This window comes from Pipra filicauda, unplaced genomic scaffold, assembly GCF_003945595.2.
Source record: "Pipra filicauda isolate LSUMZ 115617 unplaced genomic scaffold, ASM394559v2 scaffold205_size1947385_pilon, whole genome shotgun sequence".
Lineage (NCBI taxonomy): Eukaryota > Metazoa > Chordata > Aves > Passeriformes > Pipridae > Pipra > Pipra filicauda.
In genome coordinates this window covers 627987-649062 of record NW_024104316.1, presented here as the reverse complement: position 1 = coordinate 649062, position 21076 = coordinate 627987, and the positions used below count along the sequence as shown (strand labels likewise).

Sequence of the window (21076 nt, the reverse complement as noted above, 5' to 3'; positions counted from 1 at the left end):
GCATTGCTGGGCTCTTGCTTGGGACAGAGGGGCACAAACACCTGCTGGGAACAAGCTCTTTTATTCAGACTGACTGCAGGAATTAGTAGCTTGCTTTCATTATTCACTATATCAATGCTGAAATAGTCCCTCAGGACAGGAGAGGGTCTTGATTCCACATCCAGGTGCATCCTTGGTGCAGGAGCATTGTGTGCTGAACAGGCAGTGTGGGTCCCTGGTGCTGGAAGAGCAGGAAGGTTCCTGCCAGAGGCAGCATCACAAATGCTAGTCTTTTCCCTTTGGAGAACAGTAAAAACTGGAGTGAAACTGCAAAATCAGGCTGGAGGCCCTTGCAAACTGTCCTTCCAGCAAGGCCATCCTCCAAGGAGAATTGTGCCTGCCCAGCTCATCACAGCTTCTCCAGCCTCTGTGGCTTTTGGGGCAAGCAGTAGCACAAAAGGCCATATCAAGACCTAAGGCACCTGCTGGAGCTGCCCCTAAAGCAGTGAGGATTTCCTGTGTATCTGCCAGGAACTAGCCAGGGCTGAAGGCCTTCACACAGCCCTGTCCTCTCCAGGGTGAGCACCATCCTTCGTATCACATCCCACAACCTCCACGGAGAAACCACCTGTGTCCACCTCGATGCTGTGGATGCTGAAGTTGCCCAGCCCCTAGAAAAATAAAGAGTCACTGGTTGGGACAGGAGCCAGCAAGGGACCTGTTCTCACCTCCGAGGTCCCAGGGAGGGCACTGGGACAACCAGCCATCACATCCCACGCGCGGTAGGGCGAGATGCTCCTCGTCCTCTCTTACATAAAGCTCCTGCAAACCGCCCGTGACAGTGAACCTCCCGGGAGCTCACACCTCACCTCCGTGCCAGCGAGGATCTGCTGCAAAGCCTCTCTTTGCCGCGGGGCTTTGGTTAGGACGTAAAGGAAGCCACCACCGCCGGCCCCGGCCAAGCACTGCCCGTGGACGTGGGGCCGGAGGGTGTCCATCATGTGCCCCACGGCCAGCGGCTCACACCCAGGGGCCATGACCTTCTTCTGCTGCCAGTAGCGGTCCAGACACTTGCCAATGAGCGGCAGGTCACCTGCAGGGAAGGGGAGATTGCAAATTACTTGTCTCTGCTTCTCGCCCGAAGGGCACAAACCTGTCTCTGCCTCTCCTGCTCAGCACAAGCTAAATTCTGCCTTCTCTCCCCAGTTCCTCCCAGCTCTGCCTGCCGAGCAGGCAACCCCAGCCCTGTCATGTTGCTGTTTATTTTTAATCCTCCACAGGGGGAGGATTTGCTTGCTTTAATGCTCTGGCTTCCTCTCCACAGCATCCCAGTAGCCAAGTGAACCCACTGCACAGGCCAAGAATGGCCCTCAGCCCTGTCACCAATGGCTCACAGAAAATCAGCCAGATACAGCATGTCTAACCCTCTCTTCCTCAAAAATCTTCGTTCAAGCCTGAATTTTGGGGCGTTGCCTGGCGAGGGTGTGTCTGGGGGAGGATTTGAGACTTTTCCAGCTGCAAGAGCCTGCACCCATCAGCCTTTGCCCTCTCCAGGACTGCACAGCCTCTCCCCAGGAAGTTTGTGTTCCTTCAGCTGTTAAAAGGGCTGGCTTGGCACAGGGAAGGGGATTCACACCTTGCCTCAAGGCCTGGGCACACTCCTCAGCGTTGCTCACCAGTGCATCAGTGTTTTGCACGATGGAGGGCAGCCTGGCATACCAGTTCCTCACCACATCCTGCAAGAGGCCAGAATGTCCCTGTCACCATCCCCCTGGCTTCGGCAGCACCTGGGGACGTAATGCTGCACCCACAGCCTTGGGTGTCAGCTCCCACTGGGGTGGCAAAGCTCTGCACCAGTGAAGGGGACAGGCACCAAAGGCCACAGGGGGAGCAGAGGCCAGAGCCTGTGACACCCAGGGGCACCCAGGCATTACCTGGAGCAGGTTGCGGGCCAGGCGAGTCTTCCCTGTGTACACCAGCAGCAAGTGATCACTGAGGGTCTGGGTAAAACCGTCAGGCACCGGGATCTGCTCCACTTCCACCCTGAGGGGCAACTGGGCCTTCGACCTTCCGATTTTGATGCCAGGGACAAGCCCACCAACCTGGTCCTGCCAACCACCACCTGCAGGGCAGAGGGTCCTCAGCCACCACTGGGACACCCACCCCGTGGGCCAGCTGCTCCCCCAGGCCACTACCTGTTGTGAGCCTCTGCTCCAGGTGCAGCACGGCGTGGATGAGGGACTCGGTGCTGGCAGCCTTCCCAGCCGCCCGGTACAGCGATGCCATCACCGCTCCTGCCAGGATGCTGCTGGTGCCTGCAGGGAGCACAGGCAGGGCAGTGAGGCACTGTGTGTGCCTAAGGGTGGGCAGCGGCAAGGGGGATGCCCCATCCTGGTGCTGGCAACTCTCTGGTGCAGGAGGGACTGCCCAGCCCTTTCCTTGCAGACTTACCCAGGCCAGACCCGTGGGGCAGCTTGGACCAGGTGTGCACTTCGAAGCCACTCCCAAAACTCTCCATCAGCTGGACCCGCAAGGGTTTCTGTGAGGGGAACTGCACGACCTGGGTGCAGATGAAGGCAGCTTTGAGCAAGGCTCCTGAAAACAAGAGGAGGTAAAGCTGATGCCTGCTGTGCTACCTGCTCCCTCATCCCATTGTCCCCAAAAACCATGGCACCAAGAGGCCATGGCAGGTGCAGAGCTGGGCTGTGCAGGTGGGGACACCTCACCTGGTGCATGTGGCTGGCAGTAATCCTGTAGGTGCTCCAGCTCCTGGCACACCAGCTCCGTCACCGCCTGGCTCGGTGGGGCCCCGCTGAGGCTGACGAGGCGCAGCTCCGGCGTGGGGATGCGCCGCACCCGGGCACCGATGGGCCGGCACCCGTCCACCAGCACCGCCACGTCCACCACGGCCCCCCCGTGCTCGTAGGTGATGGGGGGGGTGTCACTCCAGCCACCTGGAGCCAAGGCTCAGCATCAGCCCCCTCAGGGCACCCCGACTCCTTTTTCCCCAGCACCACAGGGGCGAGACACGGATCATCTGACTGGGGGGATGCACTCACCAGAGAGGTCCAGGCGGGCTGGACAAGCCACCTGCACCCAGTGCCCCAAGGGTGGCAGCTCTGACTGCCCCACGGTGACAAACTGGCACGAGGACATCACCGCCTGCCGCACCAGGATTTGCTCGGCCCCCTCGTAATGCCGAGCCGCTCTCACCAGCAGAGCCGGCCTGGGATGAGAGGGGTGCTGAGCCCACTGCCACGTCTCCATGACTGCACTGGTGCCTGGGGCAGGGCAGCTGCTGCTTGCCAGCCCCAGCCTCACCGGCTCATCCATTTCTGCCGCTCGGCAGCCAGCTCCCGGACACCGCTGGCAATGTCCCCACGCTCCAGGCACCCAAAAGCCGAGGCCCACTCCCTGTTGGCAGCAGGGCCGCTCCGCAAGCCCCCTTCCCCTCGTGCCATGCAGCCCAGGACCTCGGCGATGCAGGCGAGCGCTCGTGCGGCAACACCAGCGTCACCAGCCGTGGAGGCAACTAGAAAATAGAATTAAAGGAGGCTGCAGGTCACCCCGAACCAGCCCGCTTCTGCCATAAGCCAACTCCAGGGGAGCGAGACTCAGATGGCTTGTGCCCACGCAGGCTTGTTGGATGCCCTGTGGGTGCACCCCCATGGGTTCCTGCAATAGGTGTGGTCACTGAAGGGGGCGGGGAGCACCGAACGGTCTAGATAGCCAGAGATGCAGCTCGTGTGAGTCCAGCTTACCTTCATCCAGCGTGCCCAGCACAGCCTCATGGTAGCCCTCGTGGACGGCACTACGGGCCAATGGCAGGAGGCTGCTGTCCTGGTGCCCCAGCAGCACCCGCCGCACCTTGCGCTGGCCCTGCAGGAAGAAAAGGGCCTGGCGGGTGCCCAGCTCGGCCGCCATGTCCAGGCAGGGCAGCAGCTCCTGCCAGGACATGCGCCAGGCCGTCCGCCAGTGTGCCAGCCGCTCATCCGCCCCCCCGGCCGGGGCCAGCAGCCACAGCACGTCCTGCAGCCCCAGCGCCTGGCAGGCGTGCAGCACCGGGAACAGCCGCGCGCTCAGCAGGCAGCGGCTCCTCCGCGGCGTCTCGGCGTCCCAAAGGTCCCCTTCCCTGATGGAGGGAGAGCCCATCAGCACTGCCCTGTGGCTCGAGAACACCTTCCAGGAGGGGAGCAGGGATTAAGGATGGGTAGGGGTGGCTGTGACACCTCCCACTGCAGCTATCCCCACGGGAGCTGGGTCTCCTGTCCCATCCTGGCACATGGCACCTACCGTATGCCAGTGCGTTGGAAAAACTCAGGCCAGGGCACATTCAGGTAGGTGGCCTCTTCCACAGGGCTCTGCAGGGGCACAGAGGGGCCGGTTACACCTTGGCTTTGAGGGGAGCCTCGTGCCCCCTCGCTGTCCCCGCACCTGCCAGTCGTCGAGGCGGCCGGTGAGAGTGAACACACGGCAGGGCAGGTCACGCAGCCGGACGTGGTGGCCCTGCAGGACAACGTCACGCAGGGGACAGCCCCGCAGGGCTGGGGAGGAGTCTGCGTCGAGGCCCGAGAGGAGGCAGCCAGGACCGATCTCCAGGGGACCCTGAGGAAGAGGCAGCAGAGCATGGAGTGGCATGGCTTGCCCCCAAACCAGAGCCAAATCCTGATCTTGGAAGGAGACAACCACCCTGGGAGATAAGCTGGAGCCAGCATGAGGCAGGTGGCAAAAGGACATAATTTGCTTCGTCACAGGGCTGTGAGGACATGAACTACAGAAATTCAGGTCAGGTGACAGCCTCCAGGGCTCTCAGCCATAACTGAGCCCTCAAGGAGAGAGTCTGCCCTCATCCCCAGGGAGGGACAGCCCAGAGGTGACAGCCTTCTCCCCTTGATTGTGGAGGTTGACAGCCACCAGCCAAAAGGCAGCCCTGAAGAGGAAGGGCACCCCAAATCTCACAGCTGTGGCTCCCCTATCCTAGCCAGCACCACATCACCCTACTGCCCTTTCAGTGCACTGGGAGCTCAGGGTCATTCCCACCACAGTCACGTACCTGGAGGTGACAGTGCTGTATGACACTGCCAGCTGCCAGCCCCACAGCTCCTTCCAGCAGGCAGTTGGTGACTGAAGAGCCATCCTCCAGGAGACGGGGCTGCTGCCGAGGGCACAGAGGCACGTGGGACCAGGAGCCAGGCACACAGCCCAGAGCAACCCCCAGAAAACCTGCATGAGCAAGGCTGGGGGTAGAAGCACATACATCCACGTGGGAATGGGCTGTCTTGCAGAAGCGGAGGTGACTGGCAGAGCCAGGCAGGAGAGTCAGGCTGCGGATGTGGTCACTTGCAGAGGTGGTCATGTAGTCGTAGGACGCATCAGGGATGCAGGCTGGGGAAGGCAGGAGAGATTTCAGCACGCCAGCAAACAATGTGGGTGTGTTTGACACACCCATGAGCCCAGGACAGGCTGAACATCCCCAGCTGAAGGGGTGGGGAGAGAAGATCTGGGGACCTGCAGTTGTGGGGAGACACAGAGAGCTGCCAGGCCCTGACCACCCCATCTTTCCATATACAGGGGAAGAGGGCCCAGGGATGGGTCACATCACACACACTCACCACAGCACTGAATCACAGAATGGCTGGGGTTGGAAGGGACATTAAAGATCATCTAGTTTCACCCACATGGCAGGGACACCTTCCACTAGAAGGTGGAAGGAAGCACTCACCCATGCTAAGAGGGAAGCCACGGAGAGCTGTCCACAGCACGGAGCGGGCGCTCCTCACGCTGGCATCGCTGCCGCCCTTCACAAAATCCTCCTCCGTCATCCCCCCTGCCATGCTCAGCACAATGTCAAAAAAGAGGGAGAGCTGGGAGAGAAGGGACTTGTCAGGTGCAGCCAACCTACTACTGGATGCTCCCTCCCACCATTTCTCCCATCCAAATCTGGCGCTGTGGGTGCAAATAGATCCTACAGAGATGCACAGAGGAGGCACCCATGTGGCAAGGGGTCCCATCCCCCATGGAGGGACTGTCACCTGGATGGGAGGTGCCCCTGAGTCCAGCCCCATGTAGGTACAGGCATCCAGAGGAGGGATGACGTGGGTGGCCAGAAGCTGCTCAGCAGCATCCGAGGAGAAGAAAACAATCCCACAGACCTGTCAGGGCACGGCAGGGCTGAGGCTGCAGCTGTGGTGACACAAGGGATGGTGCTGGCAGGGTCACCAATGCCCAGGTCATGCTGTACCAGTGGGACGGTGCCATCAGGCCCTGCACACTGCTGGATCCGGGCCTCTGTGCCTTTGTAGATGATGTCACGCACCAGCCCCTGCGAGTGAGACACCCCAATGAGCTCCTCAGGGAGCCCCAAGCCAAGCAGCCACAGCTGTGCTGGGACCGCAGCAGCCAAGGGATGAAGGGGTGGGGACCTCCAAGGAGTGTCCCTCGAAGGGTGAGCTGCCACCAACCTGCTCATCAGTGAGGTAGACCCCGTGGTTCCTGGCATACACTGGGCTCCCGGGCACCGCGATCACTCTGACGCCCTGGAAGCCATCCCAGCTGATCCCTGGGGAGAAGGACAGAGACCAGTGCCCACTGGGGCAGTGCACGTACCCACACTGAGCACAGCTGCCTGAAAACTGGGCCCACGGCAGAGGAGGTGACATCACCATCCAGCCTGGGCCACCTTACAGGTGCTGCCGACCACACACGGGACAGGAATGCCCGAGCACCCGCACCCTCGTGGGAGCACAGTGCAGGCTCAACCAGCTGTGCTGCTGGCTCAGAACCCTGTCCCAGGCCAAAGCAGGAGCTGGAAGCAAGGCTAGCATTCACTGACCTGGTGCCGAGGGCACGGTGAGGAGCATGTCGGTGCTGCAGACCCAGACGCCAGGCGGGGAGCCCACACAGAGCTGCTGAGAGAAGGGCCACGTGCCCAGGGATGGCAGGCAAGGGGCCCGGCCCTCGCGGGGCACCCAGCACCCCTCCCACCATTTTGGGAGCTGAACCCACCCCCAGGGCCCCTTCCCCAGGCCACACAGACCCGGTGTGTCATGGTCCCCAGCAGGCTGTCCAGGTTGCAGACCAGCGCCTCGGCCGGGGCGCCGGGCTCCTCCGCGGGCAGGCAGGTGAAGGCGCGGCCGCAGTCGTCGAAGGAGAAGTCGCGGCCCTGGTGGGACGGAGAACGTGGCGGGGTCAGCGGGAGGGAGCGGGTGCAACGCGGGGTCCCACGCCAGGCTGCAGGTCGGCTCTCACCATGTGCAGGATGAGGATGCGGGCGTCCCTCAGCACGTCAGCGGTCACCACCTGGCAGGGGACAGTCGGGACAGTCGGCGGGGACGGCACAGACACTCCCCTCCCTTCCAGCCCCCCCCAAGGCTGCCAGCCCTCACCGTGCAGCCGGCGCGGGCGCTGAGGTGCTCGGCCGCCACCAGCAAGGCGTTCAGGGTGGCACCGCCGCTGCCCAGGCGGGCCCAGGGGTCCTCCACGGCCAGGAGCAGCGCGGGGGGGCGCGGGCCCAGGGCGCCCCGCAGCCGCCGCACCTCCAGCTCTGCCAAGCGAGAGCGGGCGCCGCTGAGAGCCGGTCCCCGCCGCCCCGCCGCGGCGGGCAGGGAGGGAGGGAGGGCGCCCGCCCCGCCGCTTGCCTCGCTGCAGGGCGGACACGGCGCCCTGGCCGCGCCGGCAGGTGAGGAGGAGCGCGCTCCACTCCGCCGCCATGACCACCGCCGTCCCCGCCCCACCGCTGCGGGGCCTGCTGGGAGCTTTAGTCCAGCCCCCGCTGCCGCTGAGGGGCGCTGGGCGAGGAGGGACTACAACTCCCAGCGTGCACTGCGCGGCCGGGCACGGGCCGCTTAAAGGCACAGCGCACTCCGGTGCTGCTCCCCCCGCTCCCCCCTCCCCCAAAATCCGCCTCTCCCCTCTCGCCAACCCGGGGGGCTTGCAAAGGGGGAAAGGGGGTTTTGGCGTTTTCTGATCTAAAATGGGTCCCGGCGCCGGCGCGCACCCCTAAGCGCCCTAAGTCATCCCTGTCACGAGCCTGCCCGGACTCAGCCCGGCTCCTCGCAGGGATCTCGGCAGCGAGGGGATGGGCGCGGGTGTCGGTGCCCAGTGGGGGTCAGGGCGGGTACCCGGTGGGTGCTGGGGTTCGATCGAGGTCGGTACTGGGGGATGCCGGTGCGGTGGAGTGGGTACTGGGGTGAATAACAAGGGGTGGGTACTGGGGTACCGATGTCCCGGACTGGGGACCGGGGTAGATACCGGAGATGCCTGAGAGCCAGGTGGGTACAGGGATGGGAACCGAGGTACGTACCGCAGTGGGTACCGGACTGGGTAACGGGAGTGTGCAAGGTGGTACGGATGCGCCGGGTGGCTACTGGGGTGGATGGATCCCGGTGGATGAGTACCGGGGGCTGAGTACAGGGGATGCCGATATGCCGTTAACTCAGGCTGGGGTGCCGATGTGCCGGGGTGAGTACCGGGCTGGGATCCCGGAGATCCCAGTGCGGCGGGTGGGCGCAGGCGGCCCCGCTCGCCTCCTACAAGTCCCACAAGCCCCTCCGGGAGGCCAAGGACTACATCTCCCAGGCTGCCGGGGCCGGCCCCCCGCCCCGCACGGCACGGCACGGCCCCGCACGGCGCGGAGGGCGGTGGCGGCGGCGCCCGGGTGAGCCCGGCGGCGGGGCCGTGCCGGAGCTGAGCCAGGTACCGCGGCGGGGACGGGCCCGGGGCGGGGGTGCGGGCACGGCTCGGCTCGGCTGGGCTCGGCTCGGGGCACCGGTGCCGGGGAGGCGGCGGGGATGGCGGGCTGCGGCGGGGGAGCCTGACCGGGAGTGCTCCGGTGCTGCGGGCTGGTCCCGGGGCTGGGGGCTGGCCCCGGGGGGCATCCACACGGGGTGCGTTGGGTTCAGCCCCGGCGTGGTGGTCGCGGTTGTTGGCCCCGCTCCTCGGTGCAGGTCCCGGTGCTGGCGGCCGGTCCCGCTGCTGGGAGCACCCACCCGGGATGCGGTGGGTGCTGAATAGCCCCGGGAGGATGCGCTGCCCTGGGGTGCTGGCCTCGAATGTGGGCGCAGGTGCGGGTCCTCGGTGCTGGTCTCGGTGCTGGGTGCTGGCCGCCGGGAGGATCCACCCGGGATGCAACGGGTTCGCACCCGTGAGGTTGCGCTGGCCCGAAGTGCTGGCCCGGGCCCTGCGGTGCTGGCCCCGGGGAGGATACGCTGGCCCCGGCCGCGGGCTGCAGCTCCAGGGTGCTGCCGGGGGGGATGCGCTCACACCGGGGAGGATGATGGCCCTGGCAGGGGTGTCGGGGCTGGGGCTCATGGAGCTGCTTCCCTCCAGCCGAGTGCCCCGGGATACTGTGGGCAGAGCTGGGGTGGCCACAGAGGGGACCGCGGTGGGAGGGCTGTTTGCGGGTGACCCCGGTCCCCACCGGTGCCAGTGTGAGGTCCCTCAGCAGCAGTGTGACACATGGCTGCGTGACACATGGCGTCCATTGCATAGGTAGTGGCAGCCAGGATTTCACAACCAGCCTGAGCGTCCCTGGGGACAGGGTAGGAAACTGTGTCACGGAGCAGGGGATGTCCCTTGCCTGCTTCTGTTTGTGAGTGGGGCACCAGCACGGGCACTGGTGTGAGATCTCATTGGTGTGCCTGTCCCACTGTTTTGTGGTGTTTCCCTGGCTGAGGCACGGCTGCCAGAGAGGAGTTGGTGCCAGAGCCTGGATTTCAGGGCCTGGTGATGCAAGGGGTCCTCACACGTGCCAGGGGCTTGGGTGCTCCTGGCGCAGGGGAAAGGCAAGGTTTTGCTCAGGCTCCAGCTGCAGAGTCAGAGCTCTTATCCCAAAGCTCCCAAATATTTCCCTGGAGCAAGGGCTTCCCATCCCAGCAGGAGAATTTTTAGGGGGGAGGACATCACTCCGGCAGCGTGCAAGCTCAGACTGGAGGAAGGGCCGCGTCCCCTCCTGCTGCCAACAATCATAACACGTGGCCGGGGGGAACCAAATCACACCAACCTCCCAAAACTTGCTGAGATTCCCTCCAGGAAGACGCGTGGGCTGACGGAGGCAGTTTTGCCCCGCATTATCTGGGGCTCCCCCGTTTCCAGCCCTGAGTGGCCAAGGCGGTGAGAGCCGACGGGAAGTTCCTCAGCGCTTTGGGCTTGGTTTTCCTTGTTCTTCTCCTTCCATCAGAGCCAGAGGTCGCGGCGGCAGCGGGGAAGCTCGGGCTGGGGGGGATTGCCTTGCCCGCCACCCCCAACCCCACCCCAGCCGCGCGCGTGCCCGTCTGTCTGTCTGTCTGTCTGTCTGTCCCCATCTGGCAGCGAGCGGCGGCCCCGCTGCCGGTTGTGTGCGGCAGCTGCCTGTCAGGAGCGTTTCCCTCTCCTCCGAGGAGCTCATGGCGGTTCTCGGGAACGGCGGGGCGCGCTCCGCTCACCGCCCACGCCTCGCCGGCGCCGGAGGCAGGCGGGGAGAGCCCCGGCAGCCGCACGCTGGGGGAACGCTTGGATTGTCATGCCCAAACAAGCCCCAAACGGCCGCTTTTTCGGTGGAGGGCTCTGGCGGTGCCGAGGGCGCGATGGTTTCGCTGCGGGCTCTCGGCGCGCCCGATGCTGCCCAGCTCGGCACACCGAGGTCCCGGCAGCTCCACGGCTTTCCTCTGCTCCCGCTGCATTAAATTCTTGCGCGAGTGCAAACTGCGAATTGCTCTCTTGGCCGGCTTCAGTGCTTCTTCGTGAGCCGGGATTTATCAGAGCCCGCTGGACCCCGGGGGCTTGGGATGTGGTGGGAGAGGCTGGGAACCTCCTCTCCCTGCCCTGCTGGGCTCTGCGCTGCCCTCCGGGACACCTCCTGGCTTCATGTCGCTCTTTGCCGTCGGTATCTTCCATAAGCTTTTTTTTTTTGGAAAATGCAAGAGATTTAGGTCCCAGCTCTATGGCAAAGTTCCCAAAGATACCCCCAAAACAGCACATGGATAAGCGGTAAATATATACAAAAATTTATATCATCTATCTGTATATCTGCACTGTGATGTATGGATTTTTTTTTTCTTACTGGAGGGGTGGTTCAGTGCTGGGGATCTAAAATAACCCCCTCAACAACCGCTCTTGGGAAACCAGAACAAGCTGCAGTCACTTTGCTCCGGGTGCCACCATGTCCCCACCAAAGGACTTTTTTGATCTGCAGCAGTAATTGGGCTAATTAGGAAGCTGGAAATGCTCCCCCTTCTCCCCAGGTGTCTGAGCAGAGCCCCAGCTAGCAGAGAGAAGTCAGGGGCCCTTGCCAGTGGAACTGCTCTAATTTTACATTTAATGGGTTCCTAGCCATGACTGACTGACATTTAATGGGAGTCCCTGGCTGTAACTGGGCTGTGCTGGGATTGATGGCCTCTGGCCTGGGAGGCCCATAACTTCCCTGTGATAAAATCTCATAGGTACAATTTCCCTAATGACATCAAAGGCCTCTGGGTGTTGCCTGCAGGCAGAGCAAACCTGGGCTGGTTTACCCACAGTGTGAGCCAAGTTTGCAGTTCTCAGCTCGGGCTGTGCCCCAGGGGAGAGGGGGCGGCTGTGGGTCACAGCACCCATTAACCAGCCCTCGAGAGCCAAAGGAAAGCCTTTGGTTTTCCACTGCCTCCCAGCCTCGGTGCTCATGAGACCCAGGGTGGAGGAAAGGAAAGTGCAGTGGGCCCCCTGTCCCTGCTCACCTTCCCAGGGCAAAGGGCCACAAACGGCAGCAGCGGCAGCACCTCCCTGGTGCAGCATCCGCCCGTCCCACACTCCTGCACATATTTTCCTGGTGAGGCATCAGGCACAAACCTTAAGGTCCCAGGCTGGTAAAACGAGCAGCAGTGGTGGAGGGAGAGTGGTTCCTTCCTGACAGCCAGCAGGGACGCTCGGGGTGCTGCCGGCGGCTCCCGGGGTGCTGTGGTGATGGATTGGGAGCAGGGGCCCTGCCCGTCCTGGGGAGCATGTCTGTGGTGTGGCCACGTCCTTGCAGGCACCTGAGGAGGGAGGGAGACTGATTCAGGGGTGTCTGTGGGATGCAGCACCAGGCAGGGAGGGGGACACAGACCAGGCAGATTGTGCTGATCCCAGTCTGCGGCTGTGGGAGGGTGAGGTGGAAGTGTGGCTGGCAGCGGGCAGCCGGCTCCCCTTGGGGCCAGATGGCTTTGCACGGGGAGAGTGCCCACCCAGCATGGCCCTGTCAGGCAGCTCAGGGTGTTGGAGCTGATGTAGTTCCCCAAGGGCTCCCACTGCGGTTGAGCCGAGGGGCTCAGGATGCTGCTGAACCAGTCCCTGCAAGACCCATCCACCAGCAAGGGTGGGAGCCTTCTATTCTGAGCTTTCCCACTGCTGGCACTCCCCTGTGCCCCCAAATCCCATAGGAAATGGCCTCTGCGAGGCTGGCTCCATCCCAGCTCCGTGCTGGGGATTTGGTCTCCACGCTTGTTCCTGGCCTTATCCCAGTGCCGAGGGACAAACCCAAAATAACCCCTCCAGAGGCCAGGAACAAGGAAAGGCTGGAATTGCTGCTCTTGGCAACCAGGGGTGCAAGTAGGGTTTAAAACATGGGAAACCCAATTAACTTGGCTCCATTAGCTGATTGAGCTGGCTGATAAGAGTATGATTAATTAAAAGGATGAAGAATAAGTTACCAGGTCTTCACTGCTGTCGGGATGTGGCAATGGCCTAATGCATGAAATTGGCTTCTTCTCTTAATACCTGGTGCTCAGCTACTACTGGCCATCGGTCCTGCATGGCACTGATCCACAGCAGGGAGAAACATCCTTGTGCCAACACCGGGTCTGCTCCCTGCTCCTCTCCCATCCAGCTTCCAGGGACGAAAAAAAATTCACGGGGAAAATACAATCCCTCTGGATGGGCAGTGCAGGAGAGAACCTTCTTCATTACCTGTGCTGTTCTCGCCAGCTCTTGGTCAGGCTCTGGAAGCCCCGTGATGCAGAGGGACAGGGTATGGTCCCTTCCAGGCTAACAGGAGCTGACGTGGAGACAAGTGGGGCGCGTTCCTCGGCGCTCTGCCCACGGGGCTGCAACCTCCAGCGGCGCTCGGGCCTGGCAAGAAAGGAAATTAGAACAGTTTTATACATTTTTGTAATAATCCAGCTCGCTGAAGTTGGGTCTGAGACAAGGACAGGTCACCACTCGGTGTTTCTGCCTGGGGCTGAAGGAGGTGGGAGAAGACTGAGCTCACATCCACTCCTTCCCTGTCAAAAAAACCCCCAGCCCTAACTCTCAGTTTTTCCATCATGACAGCAGGAGAGATGCTGGTCTGGTCCAAGGGGTCCCTGTGTGCTTCCCCCTCTTCCCCATGCAAGAGCCATGCACCACTCTGGCACCCCGTCAATGGTTTGGTGGTGGCAGAAGTGATGTCCCTGCACAGGGGCCATGGGATGGGTGGCACCCGGTCACCTGCATCTCCTGAGGACTTCCAGGGGAATTTTCAGCCCCGTCATCCCTGGGAAGAGCAGCGGTTGGTGCGGGCAGTGCTGCCCCTGCTCCTCCACTCCCCTCCTCTCCCTGCCCCGAACAGGGTGACATCCCATCTCCCAGTGACAGCTCCTTCCTGTGCCCACCCTGCCATTTACCAGCATGGAAATTGGTGCCAACAACCTCAGGATATCTTAGAAACGAGCAAACAAAAGCAAAAAGACCTTAAGATGCTGGGTGGGGATGTGCCTGGTGGCATTACAGCTGATGGGGAAGGGACAGGCATCCTCCAGGCCCTGGGGCTGTCGGTCACATCACTCCAGCACTCGTCCTGAAATGAAGGATTGTATGATTGGAAAAAACCATCCAGCTGTAAAAGCAGCAGAGCAATTTGCTGGGACCTTTTAATAGCCTCGTTTCATTATCTCCTGCAATCAAAGAGAAACTTGTGTTTGATGAGCACAGGGGACCCAGGAGACAATTTAGGATCCTGGGGATGAATTTGGGAGTGGAAGGGTATTTAGTGGCATGGCTGGGTTGCTGGGCTTACTCACCACAGGAGAAATCCTGAAATCCCTTGTTATTTTAAGAAGGAGCATCAAAAATCTGGTGCAAAGTGCTCCTGCAGTGAGGTTTTATTTGTGGAGGCGGGTTGGGTTAGGATTGGGCAGGGAGGGCATGGAAATTGCCGGGGTACATGTGGATGTGTGGGTGCCCTGTGCCTGCTGGGGGCTGTAAGGACCAGTGCAGATGGAAATAGCTGCCAGCTCCTGCTAGGAAAATGATGACTCAAACCAGCCGCTGGGATTTAAGGCTTCTTTTACTGCGCATGAGCTGGGCTGGAGGGGGGGGTTTCCCCCCGCTGTGGTCGGGGGCAGTTCCGGGAGGCCCCGGGTCGGGGGGGACCAGCACAAAATGTGCTCCAGATGCTGCCAGGGCTGGGATGCATCAGGCAGGACCGGGCTGTGCTGGGGAGCCGGAAAGGGATTTCCCCCTTTTCACCAGGAACAAAAATAACACAAGCACACGTGATAGCTCATTTCCTTTAGCCTTTAAAAAGCCCCGTGGGACGGGCGGGAGCAGGGGAAGGGGCTCTGCCCATCCTGCCTGGCGTCCCCTGCCACGTCGCAGCTGAAAAAAAGCACAAAAATCGCCTTTTACCTCCAAATCCTTCCAGTGTTGTGCATCTGGGGGGGGGAATATACCTTTTTACTGGCTTTATCCCAAACTCCCCTATATGCAAAACAACCACCCTACTCTTCCCTCTGGCAGCAACCCAAGGAACTCGTTTCAGTCACTTCTGGACATGTGTGTGGCATGTAGTTGTGTTTAAATGCCTCCCCCAGAGCCTGGGAAAGGACTTGGACTGGGATGTGCCCTTGGGTTTTGGCTCTTTCCTTTAAAGACTGTCACCACTTGAACAAATATTTGACAGTGGGTTAAGGATTTGGGCAGGAGGCATCCATGCAATGGGCTAGGGGAGACTCCCAAGGAGTTTTTGGGGAGTGCAGCAGTCTCTGTCCCTTGTAAGAAAACCAGCGTCTTCCAGAGGATGTTTTTCCTAGGGGAGAGGCATCCTGGTGCCTGCTAGCTCCTAATTAGTGCTGCCAGCCTCATGCTGGCCTAGCTGGGGCCAGGGCTGAGCTGTGGAGATGATGCCACTGCAGGGTTTGGCCTTGGGGGGGGTGTCATCCTCTCCTCAAAAAAGGCCTGGAGGGGAGGTCACATCTCCATTCCCGAGATGCTGGATCCTGTCCCACCTCAGTAACTGGGCTGAAAGGGGATTTTCAGCCTTTTTTTTAAATTTGGCCAAGGAAGGGGGTCTGGCTTTGCCCTCCCCCGGCTCGGGGGGCTCGGCCACCCCTCTCGTCCCTGCCCGGGCGCAGGCGCCGGCACCTCTGCCCTGGCTATTTTTACCCGCCGGGATCACGAGCGAGCGGGTGACCTTCCCTGGGGGATGCTGCCACTCGGGGTGGGGGGACAGGCCCAGCGTCGGTCCCCGGGGTGCCCGTCAGGCTGCGGAACAGTCGCTTCCCGGCTGTCTCGGCGGCGGCAGCAGCCGGCGAAGAGGGTTTTGGAGGGGCTGCTCATGGCGTGATAGAGAAGGAGGATTGAGCCTACAGAAAGGAGCCCCTTGTTCGGCTCCGTACGCGAGTTCGTGGCTGAGCCTTTGTCTGGCAGGGACAGGGAGGGCACAGCCCGGGAGCTGCGGGGGTTTCCCCGGCACAGACAGCACTGCCGGCACCTCGGCTCCCTTCGCACCGTGCGCCGGCTTGTCCCCTTTGGAGATGGCTCGTACCCTGTGCCAGGGATGGCCCGGGAGCCCTTTTGTCGCGTTCAGTGGGGAATAAACTCCCGAGCCCCCGGCGCCCTCCTCCAGCCCTGCCGGCTGTATCGCCGCCCCGTGACCCGCTGTCCCCTCCTTCCCGCCCCAGGCCGGTGTCGTGGTGGCCGCGTTCCCGAGCCAGGAGCTGCGGGCCCGGTGCCAGCGGATCGGCTAAACCCGGGGATGACGAGCACCGTGGCAGCTGAGCGCCAGCCGGGGCCGGGACCCGGAGGAGCCGCCGGGACGCGGTGCCGCGGCTGAGCCCGGCGAGCCGAGTCGTGCCCGAGCCCCGCGGCCGGGGCCAGCAGCAGATGCTCCCTACCTGGCACTCGGAGCCACCGGGGGCCCTCGCCGCGGCTGAACAACGCGGATGGAAAGCTGCAGCCCAGCAGGTAGGAGCCCGGCGCGGTGGGGCACGGGGGGCTCTACCTCACCCCCCACCCCACTGCCACCGCAGGGAGTTAAAGCTCTCGTTCCCGCAGGGAGCCTTGCTGGCCGGCTGACACCATCCCGCGCCCTATGCCCGCGCCCTGTGCCGGAGCGGGCGCCGTCCCCGGCTCAGCCACCCGCCGACCATGAAGTGCTCGCTGCGCTTCTGCTTCCTCTCGACCGCCTTCCTGCTCGTCTTCGTCATGTCCCTCCTCTTCACCTACTCCCACCACAGCATCGCCTACCTGGACCCCGGCGGGCTGGGCGGCATCCACCGGGTGAAGTTGGTGCCCGGCTACGCCGGAATGCAGCGGCTCAGCAAGGCGGGGCCGTACCCCCGGGGCTGCGCCTGCCGCCGCTGCCCCGCCGAGGAGCCCGGGGCCACCGACTGGTTTGACGGGCGCTATGACGGCAGCGTGTCCCCGGTGTGGACCAAGGAGAACATGGACCTGCCGCCCGATGTGCAGAGGTGGTGGATGGTGAGCACAGGGATGGGAATGCTGTGATGTGCTCTGGCACGGGGGGTCACTGGCTGATGTCCCCCTACCTTCCTTCCCTCCCTGCAGATGCTGCAGCCCCAGTTCAAGTCCCAAAACACCCACGAGGTCCTGAGCAAGCTCTTCCAGATCGTGCCAGGAGAGGACCCCTACCGCTCCCGTGACCCGCGGCGCTGCCGCCGCTGTGCCGTGGTCGGCAACTCAGGCAACCTGCGTGGCTCCGGTTACGGGCCAGAGATCGACGGGCACGACTTCGTCATGCGGTGAGGGAGGGTCGAGGAGCACTGCCGGGGGCACTGCCCACCCCCCAGCCCCACGGGCAGCTCAAGATGCTGGCACCTCTGGGTGCTGGGATGGGTGGGAGTGGGTCCAGCCCTGCCACCTCCCCTGGGCTGGCTGGGGGGGACCCTCATGTCATCCCGGCGCTCTGAGCATCAGCAGGCTGGGAAACTGCCCCTTGGCAGCATTCGGGGGACATCCGTGTCACCTGCAAGACACGGGGGGAATGGGAGGGTGGTGTGACCTTCCCGGCTCTCTCCCAGGATGAACCAGGCCCCCACAGTGGGTTTTGAGGGCGACGTGGGTGGTCGGACCACACACCACTTCATGTACCCTGAGAGTGCCAAGAACCTGCCCGCCAACGTCAGCTTCGTGCTGGTGCCCTTCAAAACCCTGGACTTGCTCTGGATTGCCAGTGCCCTCTCCACTGGCCAGATCAGGTTGTAAGTACCCAGTGGGCACCAGCAGCACCAGACTGGTGACTCACCTACCTTGGGGACAGCTCCCCTGGGAGCAGTGGGCATTCACTGGTTCCTCCCTCCCAGAGCATCCCTTGGCAGCTCAGGCTGGAGATGGGGGTGTGGGACCCCTGAGAGCTCACCTGCCTTTCCTCTTTTCCCAGCACATACGCGCCTGTGAAGCCTTTTCTGCGTGTGGACAAAGAAAAGGTACGGGGGGCTCATCCCCACAATGCCATAAGCACCTATTTGGCCACGGCCCCTGTTACCCCATCAGCCCCCAGGGTTCCCAGTGCTCCTTCCCGGGGTGCCAGTGCTGACTGGGACGTGGCTGGGGCTCCAGCACTAACCTCAGCCTGTCCTCCCAGGTACAGATCTACAATCCTGCCTTCTTCAAGTACATCCACGACCGCTGGACGGAGCACCACGGGCGCTATCCCTCCACTGGCATGCTGGTGCTCTTCTTCGCCCTCCACGTCTGCGACGAGGTAGGTGATGGCTCCTTCAGCTCCCGGCTGGCACGGGGTGGGTTTGCTGGGATCCTGAACCTTGCAGGGCTAAGGAGGGAGGTGGATTCTTTGGGTCCAACCGCAGCAGCGTTCACTTGCTCTAGTTGCTTGACACCACGGTAATGGGCACCCTTGAGGGGTGGGAAGGCTGTGCAGGGAGACAGGGAAGAGAAAAATCACCCTGGCATTGCAGCAGGTGCCCAGACAAGGGGGTTCCCTGGCCTGGGGATGGGTTCTGGCTCACTCCCTTCCTTGCCCCTGCAGGTGAACGTCTTTGGGTTCGGCGCTGACAGCCGGGGGAACTGGCACCACTACTGGGAGAACAACCGCTACGCGGGGGAGTTCAGGAAGACGGGGGTGCACGATGCCGACTTCGAGGCGCACATCATCGACATGCTGGCCAAAACCAGCAAGATCGAGGTTTACCGGGGCAACTGAGGGCTGTGCCGCCCCCGGCTCCCTGCTCTGCCGGGTCCTGCTGCCTGCGGGGCAGAGGGCGAGGGGCTCCCTGGTGGCCTCGGGTGACGAACACCAGTCGGGCAGCGCCGGTTCCGCGCCGCTGACAGAGCCACCCCGGCGATATTTGGTGCCTCCAGCAGCCAATCAGGTTCAGAGCTAAAGGAGACTTTTTGCTTTTTTTTTTAAATAATTATTATTATTATTATTATTATTAAGAAACCCAGCTGAGAAGGGATTTATAAACACAATCAGCGACTGACCAGGCGGCGGGGGCGGCCGCCTCACATCTCTACAGTCAAACCAAATGCTGCTCTTTTTAAAACAAGACAACCCCCCACCCCGAAGCTGGGTGACTTTGGGGAACCCCTCGAGCACCAGCGTCTGGGCCGAGGGGGCTGAGGGAGCCGTGGCGGCTGCGCAGCCTCACCAGTGGAACCGGCTGCTTCTTTTTTCCTCTGTTTTGGGTTTTTGTTGTTTTTTGTTTTTTTTTCCCACCTGGGGCAGCCGATGCCTCGTTTCTCCGGAGAAGGCTCCCAGCAGAGGCAGGTCCCAGCACATGGATCCGTAGGGAGCTGGCAGCTGCAGGAAGCCGATCACTGCCGATGCTCCACTGCAGGCTGGTGATCACTGGCACAGCCGGGCTGGGAGATGAAGAGGAACCCTGACTTCAACACCCAGGATCTCTGCTCCTCTACCCGAGGACTGAGGAAGGATATGACAGATTTTGGGAGCGACTGTGCAGGAGGCAGCTCAGAAACCCACAGGAGCAGCAGCCCAGTCCCTCTGGCTGGGCTCTGTGAGCAGTTGCAGGATTCACAAGGCTGTGGGATGCAGCAGGGTCAAGGAGACAGGATTTCCTTCGCTTTCAGGCTGGGAAAAAACAGATTAGAGATAGCTTTAGAGGGTGATTGAACCTTGCTTTTGCTTTTGTGTTGCTCTAAAGAGCTCTGGTGAGAAGCTGAAATCCCAAAGTCTGCTCCATTTGCAAGGGTGGCACTTGGTTTAGACCACTCTGATACAGCTGGTGCCCTCAGGGTCCCCAGGGCTTCCCAGGCTGGACAGGCATGAGACAGGGAGATGCTGAAGGAAACTGCCTCCCCAGAGGTGTCATTAAAACCACTTTTCTTTGGGTCAGTCAGATGGGTGGGGGTGTTTTTTTTGGTTTGTGGTTTGTTTTTTTTTAGGAGGTGCTGTAAAGCTCAAGAAAAAGGCAATGATGGAAAAGGTCCCCCAGAGAGGGACCCCCCACCTGTGCAGCTGGTGCCAAGAGTGGGGTGGGGGCTGTGGGGTTGTGCCCAGCTGGGGAAGCCCTGCCCACACTGCCTGGTTGCAATAGTTGTTTGAGGAACAATCACCACAGGGTTTTTTTGGGCTTTGAGGATTTTTACCCTTTTGTGTCTGGCTTTTCTGTAGCAGCCTCTTACCTGTTTCTCTGCTTCAGTTTGGTTGTTTTTCAGGGTTTTCTTCTCTTTTTTTCTTTGAGGTTTCTCTCTGCAATTGTCAAACACTAGGGTGTGGGTTGGTCACCTGGAGCAGGCACTCAGGAGCCCCTGGGCTGGGGAAATTCAGCTTTTCTGTCCGCAGGGCTTTAAACCCTTGAATTTTGTGGTGGGTTTTGGTAGGTGTGGAGCTGCCCCAGCGCTGGCAGCCCCGAGCCCCGGGGCACAGAGGCAGGTGGCAGCGAGCCCTGCTCTCCACCTTCCTGGGTGGCTTTTTAGTTTTTGTTTTGTCTGGTTTTTTACGGGGAAGAAAAGTAAAAACCACAAAACCACAAGCAACAACGAGTGCCTTGACCATCTCCCATCGGCCATGCCAGGCTGTGCCTGCTCCCGTGCCGGCAGCAGGGACTTGGCCAATGTGTCTGGCAGTCGTACCCACCTCCCTCCTCACACCAGGCTGGATCTTAGTTGGGAAGAGAGGGACACATCCAGGCCACTATACTGGTGGCTAGAAAGGCCAAATCTAGTGTGATGAGGCCAGACCAGCTCCTGTTAGAGCTGAGCAGGGCCCGGCCTGACAATCACAGGGCAAGTGGAGGTGCCAAGCCGGGGTACCAAACCCTGCAGCAGCACAGTGCTGGCACCTGGCGAAGGGCGTGTTCACAGCTCGGGGCTGCCCTGACAGTAGTTTTGTTTTTTTTTTTTTGCTAACTTCCTTCCCCTACCCCCTCTTTTTTTTGTTGTTGTTTTAATTATTATATTATTATTATGTTTTATTTAAGCTGTCCCACCAGGACTGGCGAGCACTCGCGTTCCGCGGGCAGGGCCGCAGGCAGGAGCACGCGCGGCCGGCGCACCACTGTACTGTACATAGAGGAGATGTAGGCAGAGGCTACGGGCAGGGGGGCAGGCAGGGAGGGGGTGCCCAGGCTTGCCCACCTGGCAAAGGTTAGTCTGCATCACGCGGTGCCTGATCCGAGCACCCGTCGCCTCCCGCCCCGCCGGGACCGGGAGAGACCAGTGCTCTGACCTAGGGCTGGGAGCAGGCGGGCAGCTCAGCCCGTAGCCTCTGTGTACATGGGTACTTCTGCACACAACTGTCTTAAAACAACTGTTTTTTTTAAAGGACAATAAAAACCATGCATCAAATCTGCTTGGGGGTTTTCGTCTGGTAGCCCTGACTGCTGTGCCTTTGCCTGCACCCAAACGCGGTCACGAGAGGAGGGAAAGGGAATGGGAGGGTTGGTGGGGCCCAAGTGCTCTGCTC

General features: G+C 61.5%; 2 protein-coding genes across 5 annotated transcripts; one reads left to right on the top strand and one right to left on the bottom strand.

The window, feature by feature from the left end:
- Positions 1-44: 44 nt before the first annotated feature.
- Positions 45-7690, bottom strand: FCSK (fucose kinase). 3 transcript variants are annotated; one of them, XM_039380830.1, is made up of 23 exons: positions 7617-7690; positions 7365-7522; positions 7228-7278; positions 7016-7141; positions 6812-6884; positions 6441-6538; positions 6221-6301; positions 6012-6131; positions 5702-5843; positions 5237-5364; positions 5033-5134; positions 4414-4584; positions 4273-4340; positions 3741-4111; positions 3301-3511; positions 3039-3205; positions 2706-2933; positions 2431-2574; positions 2175-2294; positions 1914-2101; positions 1616-1715; positions 849-1072; positions 45-650 (listed from the first exon to the last, which is right to left on the bottom strand). In XM_039380830.1, exons 1-23 carry the CDS (start codon positions 7687-7689, stop codon positions 534-536), a joined length of 3261 nt encoding a protein of 1086 aa, XP_039236764.1. In that variant the 5' UTR covers position 7690; the 3' UTR covers positions 45-533. The 3 variants fall into 3 exon arrangements, with proteins under 3 accessions (XP_039236764.1, XP_039236763.1, XP_039236765.1); XM_039380829.1 differs by having other exon boundaries at positions 5702-6131; XM_039380831.1 differs by lacking the exon at positions 45-650 and having other exon boundaries at positions 887-1072; positions 1656-1715; positions 5702-6131.
- A 947-nt stretch (positions 7691-8637) lies between these two features.
- On the top strand, positions 8638-20962 carry ST3GAL2 (ST3 beta-galactoside alpha-2,3-sialyltransferase 2). 2 transcript variants are annotated; one of them, XM_027716130.2, is made up of 8 exons: positions 8638-8673; positions 15849-16131; positions 16222-16647; positions 16735-16928; positions 17208-17387; positions 17567-17612; positions 17771-17890; positions 18176-20962. In XM_027716130.2, the coding sequence occupies exons 3-8, from the start codon at positions 16315-16317 to the stop codon at positions 18347-18349; spliced, it is 1047 nt and encodes a 348-aa protein (XP_027571931.1). In that variant the 5' UTR covers positions 8638-8673; positions 15849-16131; positions 16222-16314; the 3' UTR covers positions 18350-20962. The 2 variants fall into 2 exon arrangements, with proteins under 2 accessions (XP_027571931.1, XP_039236766.1); XM_039380832.1 differs by lacking the exon at positions 8638-8673 and having other exon boundaries at positions 8890-16131.
- Positions 20963-21076: the final 114 nt, after the last annotated feature.

Bases quoted from the DNA above. Each gene is read 5' to 3' on its own strand.
- FCSK (XM_039380829.1), bottom strand. From the start codon at position 7,689: ATGGCGGCGGAGTGGAGCGCGCTCCTCCTCACCTGCCGGCGCGGCCAG. The intron at 7,142-7,227 runs GTGAGAGCCGAC...CCGTCCCACCAG, and splicing joins GCATCCTCATCCTGCACATG to GGCCGCGACTTCTCCTTCGA. The intron at 5,365-5,701 runs GTGAGTGCTTCC...TGCCTTCCCCAG, and splicing joins TGGCTTCCCTCTTAGCATGG to CCTGCATCCCTGATGCGTCC.
- ST3GAL2 (XM_027716130.2), top strand. From the start codon at position 16,315: ATGAAGTGCTCGCTGCGCTTCTGCTTCCTCTCGACCGCCTTCCTGCTC. The intron at 16,929-17,207 runs GTGAGGGAGGGT...GCTCTCTCCCAG, and splicing joins GGGCACGACTTCGTCATGCG to GATGAACCAGGCCCCCACAG. The intron at 17,613-17,770 runs GTACGGGGGGCT...CTGTCCTCCCAG, and splicing joins TGCGTGTGGACAAAGAAAAG to GTACAGATCTACAATCCTGC.